At 41.7% G+C, this 18,284-nt stretch overlaps 1 protein-coding gene across 4 annotated transcripts in view; it reads right to left on the reverse strand.

The window, feature by feature from the left end:
• Nucleotides 1-126: 126 nt before the first annotated feature.
• LOC105686971 overlaps nucleotides 127-18,284 on the reverse strand; it is a 174,803-nt gene continuing 156,645 nt past the window's right edge. Inside the window, exons 6-16 of one of the 4 annotated variants that reach the window (XM_020852961.2) lie at nucleotides 17,551-17,712; nucleotides 15,628-15,684; nucleotides 10,601-10,667; nucleotides 9,098-9,302; nucleotides 8,783-9,011; nucleotides 7,693-7,911; nucleotides 6,360-6,458; nucleotides 5,310-5,648; nucleotides 4,765-4,977; nucleotides 4,505-4,655; nucleotides 127-4,369 (exon numbers count right to left, since the gene is read on the reverse strand). In XM_020852961.2, coding sequence (XP_020708620.1) covers nucleotides 3,615-4,369; nucleotides 4,505-4,655; nucleotides 4,765-4,977; nucleotides 5,310-5,648; nucleotides 6,360-6,458; nucleotides 7,693-7,911; nucleotides 8,783-9,011; nucleotides 9,098-9,302; nucleotides 10,601-10,667; nucleotides 15,628-15,684; nucleotides 17,551-17,712 — 2,496 coding nt within the window. In that variant the 3' untranslated portion in view covers nucleotides 127-3,614. The remainder of the gene's footprint in view (nucleotides 4,370-4,504; nucleotides 4,656-4,764; nucleotides 4,978-5,309; nucleotides 5,649-6,359; nucleotides 6,459-7,692; nucleotides 7,912-8,782; nucleotides 9,012-9,097; nucleotides 9,303-10,600; nucleotides 10,668-15,627; nucleotides 15,685-17,550; nucleotides 17,713-18,284) is intronic. The other 3 variants (XM_048653241.1, XM_020852962.2, XM_020852963.2) reach the window with 3 other exon arrangements.

Here is an 18,284-nt window from a genome sequence, read left to right on the forward strand (position 1 = left end):
GTTGCGCGTGTTAAATTCACGAAATAATGTAATGATTTATTACAGTTATCATACTTACCTTCAAGGTCAGTTGTGATGTAAGGCGGGAGGATTTAACGTTATTATAATAATTACTCAAACAGCAAATTTTTCTAAGGTTTAATTCTCTCGTAATTTATTTCTATTCACAGTCAATAAATTAACAACCATCATCGTCATTATAATCTTAACGTCGTCGTCATCATTATTATGAAATTAAAAAGTAACCAATCAATGAAAAATTAAATAATCTCTAACCCTTTGTGTATCATTACAATCAATAAATACAAAACAATTTGTTCTTTACTCATGTTTTCTTTCTCCTTATTATTCAACTCTTTTATAAAAAGTTTAGTGACATACGGCGAACCGCATAGTTACAGGGCAGCAGAGTCACTAAATTTTTATTTACAATAATATTATTACGCTCTTAATAAATGGACTAGACCACTAATTCAATGAAATGTCAGTTGAGTATAATTCGCAATCCTTTTATTTTTTTCCAATAACTTTTTTTTCATCGTCATACTCTGCAAATATGTGAGTTAGAAACAGACTTGTAGCCTCTGTAGGAATTAGATTTAATTTTTTAATTTCGTTACTATTATAATAATCATAATGATAAACATCGTCATTATATTTTCATCATTTATTACATTCACCTAATAAATTACAACTATCAATTATTTATTTATATTCATTTATTCAATTATTCTACGGGAAATCATGAATTCACATATTGAATGCTGAGTTTCTTTTTCTTTGTTCGTTTTCTATTTTATAATTTTTCTTGCATTTCATCTGAACTAATTAAATCACTGTTGTGTCTATTTTAACTTTATGAACAATTGTCATTTATACCTAACATTTTACCTCTTTTTTCGCCCTCACTCATTCCTATTTATTTATTCATTTATTCATACTCTACTTCGTCCTCATTTATATTTCTCTTCTTTACACGTAACCATAATAATTACATGAACAACTCGTTGGAACGGATAATCTACGGCAATTGCGCGGTAGCAAATATTCACTAAAGTTGAAAAAAAAAATGTATGCAGTCCGTTGTAATCGTACAAATTTGCCAATATTTTTTCTCTTTTTATTTTGTTCTGGAAAGCTTATTCATTGAATTTTGTTCGATCTTCTCTACGTAAAAACGAACCCTCTGTCTTTCACCCCGAAATTCAGCACCCGAATACAGTAGAATTTGAAATCACTTCTCACGGAAATTACTCACTGACATGAGACAATGTAGACAGTTGTAATAATACGCGAATTTGCGAATTCTGACATATTTAAAAATTTACGGTTTGAGAGAAATGACATTCGCAAAAAGTGAAAAAAGGGGCGGGGAGGAAGCAACAGCGAAGACGTATTGTACAAATATCAACACATCGACAGTCTACTCATCGATCCTTTCTTTTTGATACGATTATCGGTAAATATAATTGAAAAGTGCTGGCAGTGTGATTGGTTCAGATGATCGATAGGTAAGAATTTCTCTACTAAAATTTAACAATATATGCATATCACCTTGTCACACTATTAGTCGATGGTTCTATGAAATAATAAATCATATCGCAAGCAGTCTATGGCTATAAAAAACTTTATCTATAAATGATCAGAATGTGAATAAATAAATATTCAATATCGAACGGTTCGATGCAAATTCAGGAGAGTATTAAAAACGGGGGTGAAAATCGTGTGACAAAGTTTCCAGCGAGCATGAGATGTTACGAATTTTATTTATCGTGATTATGATATCTTTATTTATCTTTATATAGATAGATTCTTTTTATTCATTTCGCTTCACTTGAATAGAAAGTTCGAACATGCAACCTACTATTATTAATTTATTATACATAACGTTAATTGCTTTGAAATCTCATAGCACCGGAATTTTCTGATCACCGCGTGCTCATCGTTGAATAATAATCGAATAATTATGTGGAAAACTTTGATGATAATGATGTTGATATAACAGAAATTATAATAATGTTTCTAATAACATTTTTTACAATAACAATAATAATAATGGTAATAATCATAACGCGATATAATTTACATACAGTTGATAAAGTACGCGGTTCGCGTTGAATGATTCAATAACCAAGAAAGTAATCATGGCGGTAATAATGATGATGAAAATAACATTAAATAATGTACGAATTTTGGATCTTCATATCGTTATCTATCATTTACACTATACAAAGATGTACATATGATCCAACATCGCTTTGAATTAAATCATTTAAGGGTTTTTTCTCTGCAATACAATAAATATATCTCATCGTCTCAAGTTTTGGCAAGGGTCTCGAATATTATATAAGATCGATAAAAAACGATTTCACTTATTCATTTACTCATTTATTTATTTAATCATTTGTTATTACTATTATCATTATCGTTATAATTATTATTAGATATTATTATTATTGTTATTAGATATTATTATTTTTATTGTTGTTATTATTTTTTTCTTTTAATTTCTAAAATAACGTGATATATTCATATTTACAGGTAGTATTTCATAACTATGGACACTGCGGCAGTAGTTATAGATAGGTATACTATTCATATATTTGTCTGTTAATATCATATGCGGTAGTATGCTGCAGTTTGATTAATTTCTTTTTCGGTATCTCCTTTCAATTTTTCCGCGACTTCATACCTACTGATTTATATGTATACGAACAGATCATATTTTAATACTAATTAATATTAAGGTGTGTATGAATATTCATCTAGCTAGATATTCATTCAGTGTTTCTGCTTCTTCTTTAATTTCTTTAAATATTTTATCTTACGTTTTTATTTATTTTCATTTGGTGGGGATTGTCGGTCGTTGATTACCATGTATAAATGACTTGAGACTTTCCTACATCTCCTTTACTCTTTTTTTACATCATTACCACCTTCACTCAATCGATAAATCAAGGAACCAAGTTATCGTTAAAAACATCGCATACGGCTGATTCAAAGAATCCGGTGAAATCACAGAGAAAAATTGATGGAAAGTATCCAACTTTTTCACCCCTCTAGCTGATCGAAAAAATCACCCAGATAATTTTCGGAGTTTGAGAAAAAAAAATATCAAGCCCAAGAAATGAAGACGGGGAGTAAAATTTCTACGCAGGGGAGAAGTAATCAGGCAATTAGTCAAATAATTTGCCCGTTCTTCCCTCGTTAGTGAAAACAACTGACGGAAGATTGATTGAAAATTCTCCGTCCTTCGAATATTCTTTGTTTCGATATTCTCTTTTAATAATGTTTATTATCGCTGCCAGCATAATTTCAGGAGGCAGCTTGGATTTCTATTCGCCAACTCTGTGTAATTATTACTGAGTGCCGATTTTGGTTTTATAATTCGAACGTACGTAATTGAGAGATTACTCGTCGGTGTGATTCGAATGGGTATTTTTACATTTCATTTCGTCAAATTGAAATAATCAAAACACGCCACGACATCCGAGCTAATGAATTTCCGAGCTCCGGATGTACGAAGATATTCAATCATCGATGAGTTTGTACGGGGGAGGGAGTGGGGGAAGTAAATGAGATATCAATAAAATTAAGAAAAATTTCTCTACAATTTAGTGATATCCGGGATCACTAGGCTGATTTTTACCCCCGGAACCCTGGGAGGTCGGAGATCCGCGGTTGAAATTGCCGAACGTTTTCGTAGGAGATTCATTAGCGGCAGCTGCTACCAGGGCCTTGTCTCTGGGCGGTGGAGCGGAACTTAAACTGGACGAACTTACCCCTGAATCGCTGGATTTCTCGCTGAGGCAACCGCGTTGTCCGAGATTCGCCGAAGCGTTTCCACTCTCGCATCCAAGACCGAGATCCGAACTACCCCCGACGACGTATTTTACCATGCTCAGCTTGTGGCTACTTTCGCAGGAGTCTTCGATCACAACGGTCTCCCCGAAATTCGGGCAGTTTCGTTTCCCTACGAACCTTACGTTGCCGCCTCTGAGCATCGGTTTCTCGAATTGACCGCCGTGAGAATCTTTCGGACACCCCGATCCCCCGCTCACGCCGGATATAGGAATATTCGGGAGAAAGTCATCTTTGACCTCCTGCAGCAGCGGATTATCTCCAATTTTTACCTGGCCACCGGAGCTACTCAGGTCCAGGTTATTCTCGCGGGATAGTTTCTTGCTGTCTGGACTACCCGTACCTCCTCGACGGGTGGAGTTCTTGTGTGCGTCGTAGCATCCAGAATCCCTGGGGAACTGCCGTCTGCTGAACGGAGAGCAATGCCCCGATGTCTGACCTGAAGTTAACGCTAGCCGCGTTACTTCGTCTCCTTCAGAACTCGAAGCTAAGTCGCCTTCGCTCCCGGCTTATGAAAAGTATTGTGAGGAAAGAGAAGAAAAGTAAAGTGAACGAATGAAACATTAAAACCCGTAAGTACCGAAGTCGATTCCGGAAATTTATAGCCAGACGTAAGCATTGTAATCACACGTTAAAAACTCACAGTGAAGATCATGAAGTAGCTGGACGGCGGTGAGAATTTTTGCGCGATGCTCGGGTTGCTGTATTCCAAGGTAATCAAGATCCGCCGGTTCGAGTTCCCTGAAGAGTTCCAAGTCTTCGTAGCCGTTTAGCACGAAGACAGATATGTGTTCCTAGGAAAGAATAAAAAGAAGACGTTTTTTTTTTTTCCTCTCATCCCGGGTAACGAAGCACGTACATACATCGTTCACTCGGGATAAAACAGTGTTGCGTATATTATACCTGCAGATTCATTCTCTGCAGTAATTCTTCCACAGATCCAGGTTTCTGCCTGTACCTGTGACCCCATTTACCCCGTTCCGGTTCACCCCGTCGTTGAACTCTTTCATTTAAAATTTCAACGTTGATAAATTTGAAATGACCTAATCGATTGTGTACAACTCCTCGCCACAGACCGCTCGTGTTCATTTGTACCACGTCGATGACGTCACCTTTCTAAAAAAGAAGAGATAACAAGTATTGGCAAATTTCAGAGGCTACGCTCCGAACTTTATCTTCTTGGGAGGTCGGTAGGGTAGTAACGATCAGTTTCTTCTGCATTCTCGTTTTTGTACTAAAAATGATGACATCGCGACGTTGATGAAGTAGTACGACCATAGAGGCTTAAACTTTTTTTTTTTCTTATTGCCAAATTCGAAACTTCAATCAATTAGTTTTGATGCTGTGCGAACGATAACATTCATCGGGTCAGTATCTGAAATCGAAGACGCAGAAGAGAGTCGGCTTTCCTACCCCATCGACCTCCAAAAAGGACTCGTTCAGCGCACCTTGAACTTTAAAGCGTCTTTATCGTAGGGGCTCGGCGTGTAGTCGACAAGAGCCCTCGCTCTGCAGAGTACGGGACCGATTGAAGAAGGACTAACGGCGTCCCTTTCCTCGCAAGAAATGGAACTGTGATTGCTTCCCGCTCTGACGAGAGCTTGCGTGCTGGATCCGCTGCCGCTTGGGAGACTTTCGACGCTGCTAGCACTGCACGGAAATGCCTCTGAAGAAGCCCTGTCCTGACGAAGTCTCGATATTTTTCTCTGAACGTCGTGCCTGAGATTTCTCGCACGACCCGCTATCCCCGCCCTCGTATCACCTTCGAGGAGGGCACTCGCTTCGGACTATAAAAAATCACCCCACAATGAACGAACGAACGAACAAACGAATTAATGAATGATCCAATTTATTCGTAATCAAGGGGGTCAGACTCTAAAGGTAATGGAAAAATTGGGGAGTTTACGTTGTTCGCACGGTTCGCGATACGCTCGTCGAAGACACCCGAGCAATTCTTTATAATTATCCGTTTGCGATTCAGGATTAGGGCCAAAGCTCCGTTAGGTGATTGGAGAGAAATACGCAGAAGAAAATGAAATAGAAAAACAAAAAAAAAAAAAAAAAAAAACAAACAGGTGAAACACCGTGTGGACTGTTTTAGTGTACTGACTAGAATTTGATATTTGTACAAGTGTTCGAAAAATTAGGTATAAGCTCATGATCCAACGTCCAAATACCTAAATCATATTCCAGCAAGAAGATCATGCGAGGCGAATTAAAGAAAAAAAGAACCAAAAAAAGGAAACCCATGGAAACATTGGTCTTCGGTATTTCTTCTCGGCTCTCTGTCCTACGAATAAATAAATTCGTTTTCAAGCGTAAGGGATGAAAATTGTGGAAATCAAACGAATCGAAAACGATGATGGTAGAGAATGAGAGAAGGGCCAAGTGTATTCTACGTATAGCTAAAACAGCAGAGAAGCCACACTGTGTAAATATTGTATGTGGATAACATACGTGAAAAAGATATTTGAAAAAAGTTGAAACAAATCACGTACTGTATGTACAGCGGCCAAATGTTGATTTTCAATCTCTTCTTGATCCTCGTAGTCGCTGCTTTGGCTCGGGGAAATTCCCTCCTCTCCGCTACTCCGACTCTACAATTAATACCCGAAAGGTTCTAATTTTGAAACATCCACTTCAGACTACAAATTTGACTTGGTGTTATTTTTACAAGTACATGTATATTAATAACAAGATAACGCAGGGATAAAAATATACGAAACCATAACCAAGATTATACGTCGCACGTGCACCATTAACAGCTAATATAATATGTGAGTATACATGTCTTGTATGTACATCAATTATTATGTCATTTTCTATGCATCCAAGGTATAGTAATATTTCGTGGCTTGTTTTTCAATTTCATTAGCTGAAATCTTTGATTTTTTTCGTAGCCAGGCATTGACGCACCGAGTTAAGCTTTGAAATTGAAAAACTACCCTTGGAAATTACCAACCCAATGTTTGTTATACAATATGGATAAGCGTGAAATAGAGTCAGAAACATTATAAATATACACATATGCATCTGTTCAGAAATAACAAAATTAGGTATTTAAATAATTCGCATAATATTTGACGATTCTGCCTAGGATTACGTAGGTAGCGATTCCCTTGTTAGTGAGTTTATGGGCATGTGTTACAACGAATTGGTGTGTACCTACATTATCTGCACGTGAACGCGGCATTATTGCAATATGTAGGTACGAACATTGTATCGGCTGTTATTGTCGTCTGGCGAGAGTTTGCGCTCAACTGGGAGTAAATAATGTATATTCCAAAAGAATAAAGTGAACCAAAGAAACGAAAAAGTAAAAAAATCGATCAGTCTTAATCAAATAAACATTTGTTTCGATCAATTTCGCTGTTTCAGTGGTTCTTAAAACGTGCACGATAAATGGATGAGGAGATGCAAAAAAGTTTGTAAATCGAAACCGTCACCAGGGTTGAAATTTTGGTAGTTAATGAGCGGTGTCGTGGTTGTTGAGTAGAAGCATGAGGTGGTGAGCGTGGCACGAGGAGGACCGGTTCAAAAAAATTGCATGAATTTAACTTTGGTTCGTGAGACCTAGTGGCTGCCTTCGCGAAAGATTTGGATTGACAATATTTTCGTGGCAACGACCTCTAAAAAGTCGAAACGTCGAGTTTGGCGGATGAGCGCCGTCGAGGGCACATCGACAACGTACTGAAATCTCCGGATTACTGAAAAATGGCGAAACGTCGGCATACTTTTTTGAACGGCTCCGACGGGTGTATTATGTATGGTAATTTGAGTTAGTATGGATAAGCGGAAGCGAGCTTTGTCTAAATCTGAACAAATACGAACGTATCCGTGTAAGTGGCGTTTTGGGTTTCGCATAATTCGCATGGGTTGCAGTGCGTGATGCGGTGACTGTCGTAGTGCGTTGGTGGTGGTCGCGACGCCGGTTGCGGGTTCGCGTTCTATGGGGTAGTCGCGTCGTCTCCTACTACCCCCCGTCGGACGTTGTTCGCTCCTGCTTGTGCTCGTGTCCGCCGATATGGTCGACAATCTCGAGCTGACACTCTGCATTCCGAAATGAAATAAATCACGAGTTGCGGATACAGCTTTTGCTTCGCCGGATGACCGTAACTGCCAAACCGTCGCATACCGCTGATCGCGATTCGAAGTTGATGCGAATGAGAAAAAAGAAAGAAATAAAGGAAAACGGGGAACCGTCTCGCGGCCATGACACCGACGACTACGGTAGAAATAAATTAAGAAATGGAAAAAAGGGGAAACCAGATATAGTTTGAGTAGCAGGGCATCTTTCGGGTTATATTACATATATGTATATACCGACGTCTTCCAGACTCGACTCGAGGAAAATGCTTCGCGTGACATTCGAGAGAGAATTCCAAAAGAGCTTGAGTGCGGTATTTGCAGAAGGCGTCCATGCGCTGTTTATCCGGTGTATGTGGAATGTACGGACGAACGAAAAAGAAATGAAAAATTGAAGAGATGGTTGAAAAGAGCGAAAGAGAGAGGGGGGGGGAGGGGGGGGGGTGCGAGAGAGAGTGAGTTCGAGAGGGACTAGAAGTTACTTTCTAACTCTCCTGCAAATATACACGTGTACGTGTAGGTAGGTTTACAGCGACGCCGTTCTATTACCGAGAACGGGCGCGTCATTTGAAAAAGGAGGCGATACGTATAGGTGAGGCGAGGCGAGGCGAGGCGAGGCGGGGCGGGGCGAGGGTGGAAAGAAGTTGGTCTTTCGTCTTTTTTCGTTTTCAGTTCTGCGGGGATGAATTGACGTTTGGAACGACTTATCGTTGTCGCGTACGTACCGTAATCACCGTACACGGGACGCGGAATTTCAAAGTTCGGAAGTTGAAATCCCGGGGATATAACGTGTGATGGAGATGGCGATAAAGAAAGTTTGATTGGATCGACTGACCTGTACATCGCTACTGGCGTAGTCACCGCTCTCCCTGGAGGCTCGGGAATGCGTTAGGGGTATTATGGTCGGTGGATTGTTGTGACCCTGCGGAAGTATGAGACCCCGCATCGTCGACATACCCGCTTTACGGGAACGATCCCGCGGGAGGCTGATGTCACCCGCGGTACGAAGGGAGATAACACCCTCTCCCCTGTTCTCCGGGCGCAGATTTAGCGTGAAACAAACCCTGGAAATACTCGCGTCAACAACAAACCGCAAAAAACTGCAAAAAACTCTCGGTCATCGCGGATATTCTCGCTCCTTCGATCGTACCTTCCATTTTGAATCGTCGCGGTTGGCACCGGTCCGCCGGTAGCTCCCATGAGAAAGTCTTCGGGGTCGGATTCGTAAGGAGGTTCGTCGTACCAATGATGACCCGGGGGTCCCGCGGGCCCACCTGGACCGGGTCCGGTGCCTCCGACCGGAGGTCCTCCAGCGCCTCCGCATCTCGCGTCCTCGTCGTACATGTAGGTGTCGTCTGGAAGCGGTAAATTAGCGTCTAGATGTTTCTAAGTGGGCATAATACCGCTCGGCGATGTGGAGTTCGCTTAGTTCTTTGCGTTCATTAGTACCAGACGAGTGATTCCGAAGGTAGTTCGGGGTTGGTAGCATTATATATATATATACATATATATACACCTCTACAAGAACTACCGCGAGTGTACAAACTATGTGTAGTTATGTACGTGCGTACACACACCGGTATATCCTCTACTCCCGCGAACACTTGAACGGGTTTAGCGTGTAACTGTTCAAGTTTCGCATAATCACGAACTGCTGGCAGATTTGCCGGAGGTGAAATTCTTGCTTCAAATAAGTCTATTTACCATTTACTCTCCGTACGTATGTAGAGCAGTGGTGGGTGCAGTGCAGCTGCAGGCTAAGTAGAATAACGCCGTCCCTCTAGTCTCGCCGATTTATTACGTATCCCCGTGTACACGCGTTCATAAACACATACACGCGGGAGGTAAGTGCGTGTGTAACGGTCACCCAGTGTCTGCAGTATAATACGGGGGTGACGCCACCGCGGACGCCCTTTGCACGTCGTGTGGTGTTTACGATAACGAGATTACGAGCGTACGAGGGGCTTCGTTTCGCTGGAACTTGTGCACCGTGTCTCAGCGTCGCACAATCATCGAGCGAATAAATCCTCTCACCGTAGAGATAAATCGACGATATAAACGCGACGAGCCAGCCATCCTCCTCTTTATATTCGCGCTATGTCAACGTGTGCATGTGTACGATATAACTATCCTCGGTTACATTCGCCACGTATCGCGACGTTGCCCCCGGATTTCGTGACTTTCCAATCACCGTATTGTATATACCTATAGTTTCTAGTTCGAAATCTCGGAAGCGCTCCGACACGAGCGGAACACAAAAGCCGAGAATTCGTTCGATGGTAACCGAGGCGGGAAATTAGCAACATCAGATTTCCGAAGCAAGAACTAGCGAAGTTGGCGCGTTGTGTTCGGCTAATAAGCCGCGACCGGGGTGCGTCACTCATGTCAGCGAGTCTCTTTCACTCCGGAAAATCGATTCGTTAACGACGCATTACTATGTCCGTTGCAATGAAAAACAATTGTAGTTTTCCGCGACCCTTCTAGGTTTCCTTCATTTTTCCAATTCTCCCGAAATCGGAATTCGGATCGGAATGAGCTAGAAAATTTCACCGCGTGTGATTCTTCGATACGCGCCGCTCTCGGTTTTTCGTCGGTCGGATCGAACCAACGAGGCATCTGGATAGCTGAGAGAGTCAATGAAGTGTATACGAACCTCCGGGGAGCTGACCTCGCCCATCTCGTCCAAGTTGCATTAAGCCTTGTCGGATGTCCCTTAATATCTGAAACAAACCGACGGTAGTCAGGAGTTAATTCAACGCCTCGATATTCACATTGAAGAATGACTCGCGTTCAATGATGTGTGAAATAATGGTTTTAGAATACGAACAATTTCACCAATTGCCAGTTGTATATCTGGCCAAAATGTGAAATGGAAAAGTGTAGTCCGTAGTCGGATGTTTCGAACCAGAATACCGTGTTGTTTTCTAGAACTCATTCCGCGAAGGGGGTAGCAAACATCAGCAGGTTGGGTTATAGTTAGAATGGATAAGCACTTGCTCGGTGTAGCATCCACTGAATCCCCTTAGGACCTCTAACAAGGCTTTCGCAAAACGGAAGTTATAATTACACCTGCTTCGGAGAAACGAGAATCAGAACATGCACGAACCTTATTGCCGGTGTAAAATGTGGAATGTCAAGATCATCATTTTTCCAAACGGGATGAAAGATTTGTTAGCGAAAATTTTCTTTTCTCGAAATGTTAACACATTAAGAGATAAAGAATTTCAATTCTCTCTTTCGCCGTTACCTTCTTCAATTTCAGAACCATGCTTTTCGTTGCTCTCCAATCATTGTATAGAAGAGTAAGAAATCGAGAACAGTTCACGTGGACTTGGGGAATCTGAGGGATGAGACGGGGTGTTGGGGGCGGGGGGCGGGGGGCAGGGGGCAGGGGGTTGAAAAACCGTGGTTGGGAAGACAATGCTCTAAGAGAAAGGAAAGTATTTCAGAAGAACGCGATTATTGGAACGAAGGCTGCATGGGTATGGCTCGAGGGATGAAATTATGAAAAAGAGAGGGGAGAAACATGGCGACCAGACTTCAGGTTGGGGAGAGAAAGTCCGCCCCGGGCTTCCTGGTCGACTAGAGACTGACTCGAGGGATGGCGGGACGCTACCAGGGGGTCGGTGTACGAAAGAGGGTTGCGACTCTAGGTGGTCGAGTCCGGAGAATGGTAAGAACGAAAGAAGGGCGGCGGGAAGAGGGGGAGGGAGGTGGGAAGGGGAGGGGGAAGAACTCTCTCCGCGTCCCTCGAGGGAACCGTAAACCTGCGGTAGAGGTGACACTAAAACTTTTACATAGGGATAGCAGCCTTTATTTCCATATTGCCTGTAGCCTCAAAGGTAAGTTCCACTCTATGTATATTCGCACGGATCTTCTATAACCCAACCTCCTATCCTCCCCTTCTCTGACGACCCCATCTCAAACGGTTTCTGGTCGCAAGATATTCTCTCAAGTGCGAACGAAGAAGAAAAAAATATATATGTATACAGTGAAGAGAAATAGAACGAAAATAGAGTGTAGGGGAAAGAGTGATGATGATAATAATAATAATGATAATCGCGACGCGTGGACGGGTATAAAAATCAGAAAGTAAGTCATGTATTCGAGAATAAAAGAATAAAAAGTAGGAGTTCTGTAAATATATGAAAGCTAAAGCCTGCGTCGAGCGTTTTCTGGATCGCGATATACTTTTATGCCCATCGTTCTTTGTCTTTCTGAGTTGAAATCTCCGCAATTTTCATGACTAGTGCAGATATATCACACACTCACTCGCACAGACGAGCGCGCACACACAATTAGTTATGCAGTTACTCGACGAGCATCATTTTTGAAAATGATGAAATATTTTTTGAAATTCGTCAGACTTTCGTCAGCGACGCGGACGCGCTTCAAAATCCAAAACAACGGGCGGATTAATGCGACTGTACGAATGAATAGACGAATCAAGAGAACGAACATTTTTTCCATCCCTTTTGTACGGTTGATAAGCGACAGGGGACGAAATTTCTTTCTCGAGGTGTCGCACTACGACTACGGGAGATGCGAGGAGGGGATGATTCGTCGTCGTCGTCGGCGTCGCGTCGGTGGTACGTATACAAGCGGCAAAAGCACAAGTTTCTGCGAGCACTTTTGGCAAGGTCGTGGTCAGATTACCGGTCAAGACTCGGAGCGCAGCGAACATTGACGGCAGAAGATGATCCCGGATTATCCTTAAGGGTCTCTCGGGTGAAGGGTGCCGAACTTTGTGATCCGACTACGAAACATTCGCGAAAAATTCAACGCCTTTGGCGCCATGGTACGACACACGCACGTCGCCGAACCAATTGACTTGTCCACCGACTACTGCGGAGTTTTTGTTGGATGTATACTAACAATAAATAAATATACCTGTGAAATGAAAGTCAGATGAGAAGAAATATGCGGAAAATTAAAGTGGAGGAAAAGGAAAATAAAATAAAATACAGAGCCAATTTGTTACCGAGGATAATCCGACAGGAAAAGAGATTATTTGTTTGGGTAAAAAAAAAAGATATAATATATATACATATATATATATATACTGGGTGTTGTTTCATTTTAACGGTAAAATGTGGAAAGTTTAATGTTATTTTCGAGATAATATTCGGGGATGAAATTAATTTTTATTGATGTGATAAAGGCTTAGGGTATTCTATTGAAGCTTTTTGATATTTTTTACGCTCGATGTAACGGTGGAACTGTTTGTAATTTAATTTTACCTTATATTATATGATTTCAGTTCATATTTTATTTTCTTCCGTTGCCGTTTTATTCAAGGGGATTATTAGAGAGAATATAGCAAAATAAACGGAGTGAAACAAAAACGGGGGTGGTGTACTAACAGCTACGTTATTGGACTGAAAATGCAAAGGATTTATATTTGAAAGCTGAAAAGCAGGTATAGGAGATTATAAACGAGGTGCAGGAGATACAAAAATATACAGAATTCGTCGGTGGATAGGTATAACAAGTTGAGCATTTTACCGATCACTATACACGGATACCTATGCCTACCAACGGATATCGCATGAACATTGTACGCGTACAGGTATTCATATTTATTACACCTGTGTGTATGGTGGATACTCGTCTACACGTGCCGCTAGAAAATATTCAATCTAATTCCATCGGAAAATAATAACGAAAACGATCGATGGACTTCACTAATCCCAGGATTGAATTTATAACTGCAGTCACGATAAAAACAGCAGCTCAACAACCTAACCATCGACGAAGTGACGGGACATGAAACGTTCGGTTTTAACAAAAAGAAAAAACCAAACAGAAAAGATAATGATTGAAGAGAAAAAAAAAAAAAAGATAACTAAAAATCTCTCCTGATTTTTCACGAAACATTCAATTATCCGCAATACAAAATGTATAATCTCCGAATAATTCAACGCAAAAAATACGGATGCCGCGGAGGCGTAGGTTTATCATACCTTTGGTTTCGCTTCGGAGCGTAATGGGAATTCAAGAAAAATTGAACTTTCGCGAAAAACTCTAGGGGTGTTGAATTTTTCAGATGTTTTTCAGAAAAATTCTCCCGGACGCACGGCTTTCAGAGGTTATACATTTTCCCTTAGGTTGCAACAACGAGATCACCACCGACAGGGGTGACGTGGGCGTATGCTGTGCGAGCTACCGGTGATTTTATGCCAGTTTCTTCTACGACGAGTGTCGGCTTTAAAACTCGTAGGGGATAGGTCAACGCTAAGGTGATAAAACGGAAAGATCCTGGTACTTTACGACGTGGACGATCGGCGTAGAACGAGTTTGCAAAGTTGCAGCTCGCAATTCTTAGTGCTTAGAAAGCTCCTCGGGTCAAAAGGGTCACGGGGGGAGGGGGGAGGTCGGGGGTCCGAGCCCTGGGATGGGTGAGTCGAGCAGCGACAAGGATTCAAAATTAACGATATATCAACCGTAGGCGTTGCAGAGCAGGGTTGGAATTGGGTAGGTAGGTAGGTAGGTGGCTAGCTATACGCGGTATCTCTGTTATCCAATATCTCCGGAACAATAAACTGTCTAGCTGCTAGCGGAGCAAGCTGTAAATCTCAGCTGCGACTGTGCTATCTATGGATTATTCTTTTTCTTCTTTCCACGATACATCAAGCAAATCCATTCCTCCGAGAAGTCCGCGGAGCATCTTTACATGTACAACGCATTTCCACGTCCACAGACTTCACATCCCGGTGAAATTCAAAGTCACATATCGCAAACAGATATGTAAACTGAAAGAATTAGAGTCAAACGTGCGGCAGAAATCACGGGATAAATTTTACAATGCGTTTTTCCAACTGTAGTCCTTTACCAAATGCTTTGAAATTCTACTGACCCCTCCGATGACGATAAAAATAAACATCGTCTCGTTCGAAGAAATTCTTTTCGCATAAATTTCCGACGAGTTTCGTCCACAGGAGGTGAGTTACATACGCAAGATCGAGCTTACGCGGTGATTGAACTTGTATGGAATGAGAAAACGTGGAAAAAAAATTAAAAAAAAATAAAAATAATGTATGCGCACATAATAATATGTATAACGTGCAGATAATCCATCGACGGGAAAATAATTTGCATACGTGAGGCGATCGTCAGAGCTGTTCATCGGAGACTGCGATCCGGATCCGCCGCACGCTTGTTATTATGTAGAACCGCTCTTTTGATCGGTAGCGAGTGATATCGGCACAAAGAAAATGTTCGTTCGCGCGCCACGATTATTTTGAACTTTGCTAAACAAACGTCGGAATTTTTTATCACGTGAAAGCGAGTAAATTTTTTTTACAAACATATACATCGCACGGATAAAGGATTCATTTTTTTGTTACAAGTTGCGTTTAACCCTTTGATTGCTGAATGATGAATTTCGGTGCAAACTCGTGCTCCCGGATCCAGTCGAGGACAATAAGTGAAGGGGTGAATTTTCTTCTCGTGTTTGAACATAAAAAGAGCAAAGGCGCGAAATTCGTTCCCAGTTTCCACCATGTACATGTGTAATATGTACAGACTGGAACTTCTACAGGATGAAATCGGAAGCCGCGCGATTAATTGTTCGGCAATTATTCTGAACGTGAGAAAAATTAATCCGGAAAATTAGGGGAAACGGTGAAAAGTGCTCGCACAGGAGATACGATGGGGGTTGGGGGTTTCATTTTCACTCACCTCCTCGTGTTCCTTGTGAAATCTTTCCTTTTTTCTCAACGCCTCCTGCACCTTGAGCTGCAAAATAAAAAAAGACACGATTAACTTCATTCTGCCAAATTTCCAACTTTATCGTCACGTAGTTTATCGACGAATCGACCGAATGTTAGAAAATCCAATTCGTCGTTCGACGGAAGCCGGTGAAAATTTACGATTGTCCCGCATCGGGCGATCGGTTCATTCGTCGTTATAATCGTTGTAATCGCTCGTATTCGAAAATGGCAATATCCGCACGCACGTGAAATCGAATGACTTTTACATATGATCAATAACAACCAAAAGTCGCAAGCGTACGCAAGACGCGATATCTGCAGGATTCGCCGTGCGGCGTTCTCCTCCGCGAGGTTCAGCAATTCATCGGTTCGCCTGGCATTAATACAAAAGCGTTTCAATTATGATCTCCTCGGGTTAAACGGAGCACTCGCGTTGCACGTCGCTCGTTTCATCTATTCGTCGCGCGAGAGCTACAGGGGGGCGAGAGTTTCGGCTGGCCGTTAAGCTGCCAACGGTTAATAACTCATTGCCGTAATGCAGCGTAGCATGGGGGTTTAGCTCGGTCGAGCGCTACTGTACCGGAGTTCCGCAACCGTGTTAACTTTCACGTTCACGTTTGCATTCTCGTTAGTGTCTCACAAAAGAACAGCGATGATGAGGTAAAAAGTAAATTCAATTTGTTACTCGGCTTATCTACCGGGAGAAACGTTGTACATACATATATAATAGGGGAAAGAATGAAAGAGAATGACGAAGCTCTCTGTCGGCGACCGCGGGGATGGGGGAATTTTTTCAAGAGGGAGAGGGCGCCGAAGGTACGGAGAGATCGCCGTGACGTTATAGCGGCGCGTTAAAAGGGAGAGGTGGTGCCGAGTTGGGAAGTAAAAGGAAAATTTATGGTAATCGTAAAAAGTGGGGCATTATGTGACGTGATAAAGGGTCAAGCGACCAAAAAAATCCGAATACGCCGCTCGAAAAAAGGGCGTAAAAGGGGGCCGCGCGCGGTGTGGGTCAGTGATAACGAGTGTAACGAAAAAAACGGAGGTATCAAGCTGATTGCATACCAGCACCGGCCCCTACCCATCGCCCTGTGATAAATCGAGGACATACAATTCCGATGAGCAAGTTTCGGTCGTTGCATCGCTAAAAATTCTGCAATTGCGGCGTATTTCCGTCTACACTCCGTCGTTCGAAGCGAGATAGTACTTTGTACGGGCGAAACGATACGAGTTTCAACAAAGAGAGAAACATTCACGGCGGAGCTATATTTGAAAAAAAAGGAAAAAAAAAAAAATATATTTTGAATAAAGTTAAATTATGGCCGTCGTTGATGCGGCCTGTATCGCGAGAGCGGAAACATTGCTAGGACAGATATCGCGTTTATCGACACCTATGGCGTAAATTTTTGGGAAATTAGCCCGTGAGAGATGTGAAAGAAAAAAATAGAAGGTGAAAAAATTTAACCAACGAGCGATTGTATCGCGCTGTACGAATGGGATCGGGTATTTTTCGGTGGACGTCGAATTTTTGCCGGATGGGGTTCGATTCACATTTTCATAGAGTTAAACTTGTCAGCTTTAGAGTGTACAACTTCCTCGAGAGGCTGGAAAATCGCAGGCGAAGTTTATAGACGAAGAAAAAAAGGCTATGCAGTTCGTCTAAATACATAAATCACACGATATACGTGCGTACGAGTATACGTGCATACGTGCGCCTCGCTCAATCTTCAAAGTTGTAATGGAAAAACTCAAGTTTCATCCACCCAAAAATATTCAGTGAACATGTCACGGTTTGGATAAGAGCAAAAAAAATGTATAACGGTAACGAGAATGAAATGAATATACATTACGAGACCGTGAATTAAATTTAATCAGGGATTGCAGAACGAACCCTATGAATTGTTTCTTCGAAGCTGTTTGGCTGTCCGCCGTTCATCTGGAGGTACCTCAGCCTATCGTAATCTCTCGGATCGACCATGGATCGTAGAATCGTGTGTCCCATTTCCGGTCCAAGTCCAAGTCCGCTTTGTAGAACGCTGTCGGGTGTGTCAACCTTCAATCAAATGAAAGACAAACACATTCTCAGAGATAGCTACGGTAGAAAGTTTGCCTCGTCACTGGCCACATCAAATCGCGATTATCGCAACGCGAAAAAAAAAAAAAAAACTTGCGGAGTACAGCAAAAGTTTATTATACCCGTTAAAAAATGCTTTTCTTTCTTTTTTTTTTTTCCTTCCATTCCAGTTGTTGCCGCAAAGCACAGAATAAAAACATCGCAAACTACAAAAGAGCGCTGAATGTTGCAGACTTTTTCGAGCGTAAAAAGTGAATGAGAGACGCATTCGAACGGGGGATCGTTTACAAATACGAATAATAGAGCTACTTTTCTAAAATTTTTTATCCAGACGATACCATTGGGATAGGTCGTTATTCCCACGTGTGACGTGAAAGGTTGCCTATTTATTTCTGGTGAAACAAAAAAAAAAAAAACGATTAAAACTGGGGACGAAATTTTATTGCGATCCACAGCGTTTCAAAATCAAAAGATAAGTATTTCGGTAGCGACTATTCATGTCGTTAGAATTGATCGAAAGAAAAATTTAATTAAATTACAAAAAAACCGGC

Source organism: Athalia rosae, chromosome 1, assembly GCF_917208135.1.
Source record: "Athalia rosae chromosome 1, iyAthRosa1.1, whole genome shotgun sequence".
NCBI lineage: Eukaryota > Metazoa > Arthropoda > Insecta > Hymenoptera > Athaliidae > Athalia > Athalia rosae.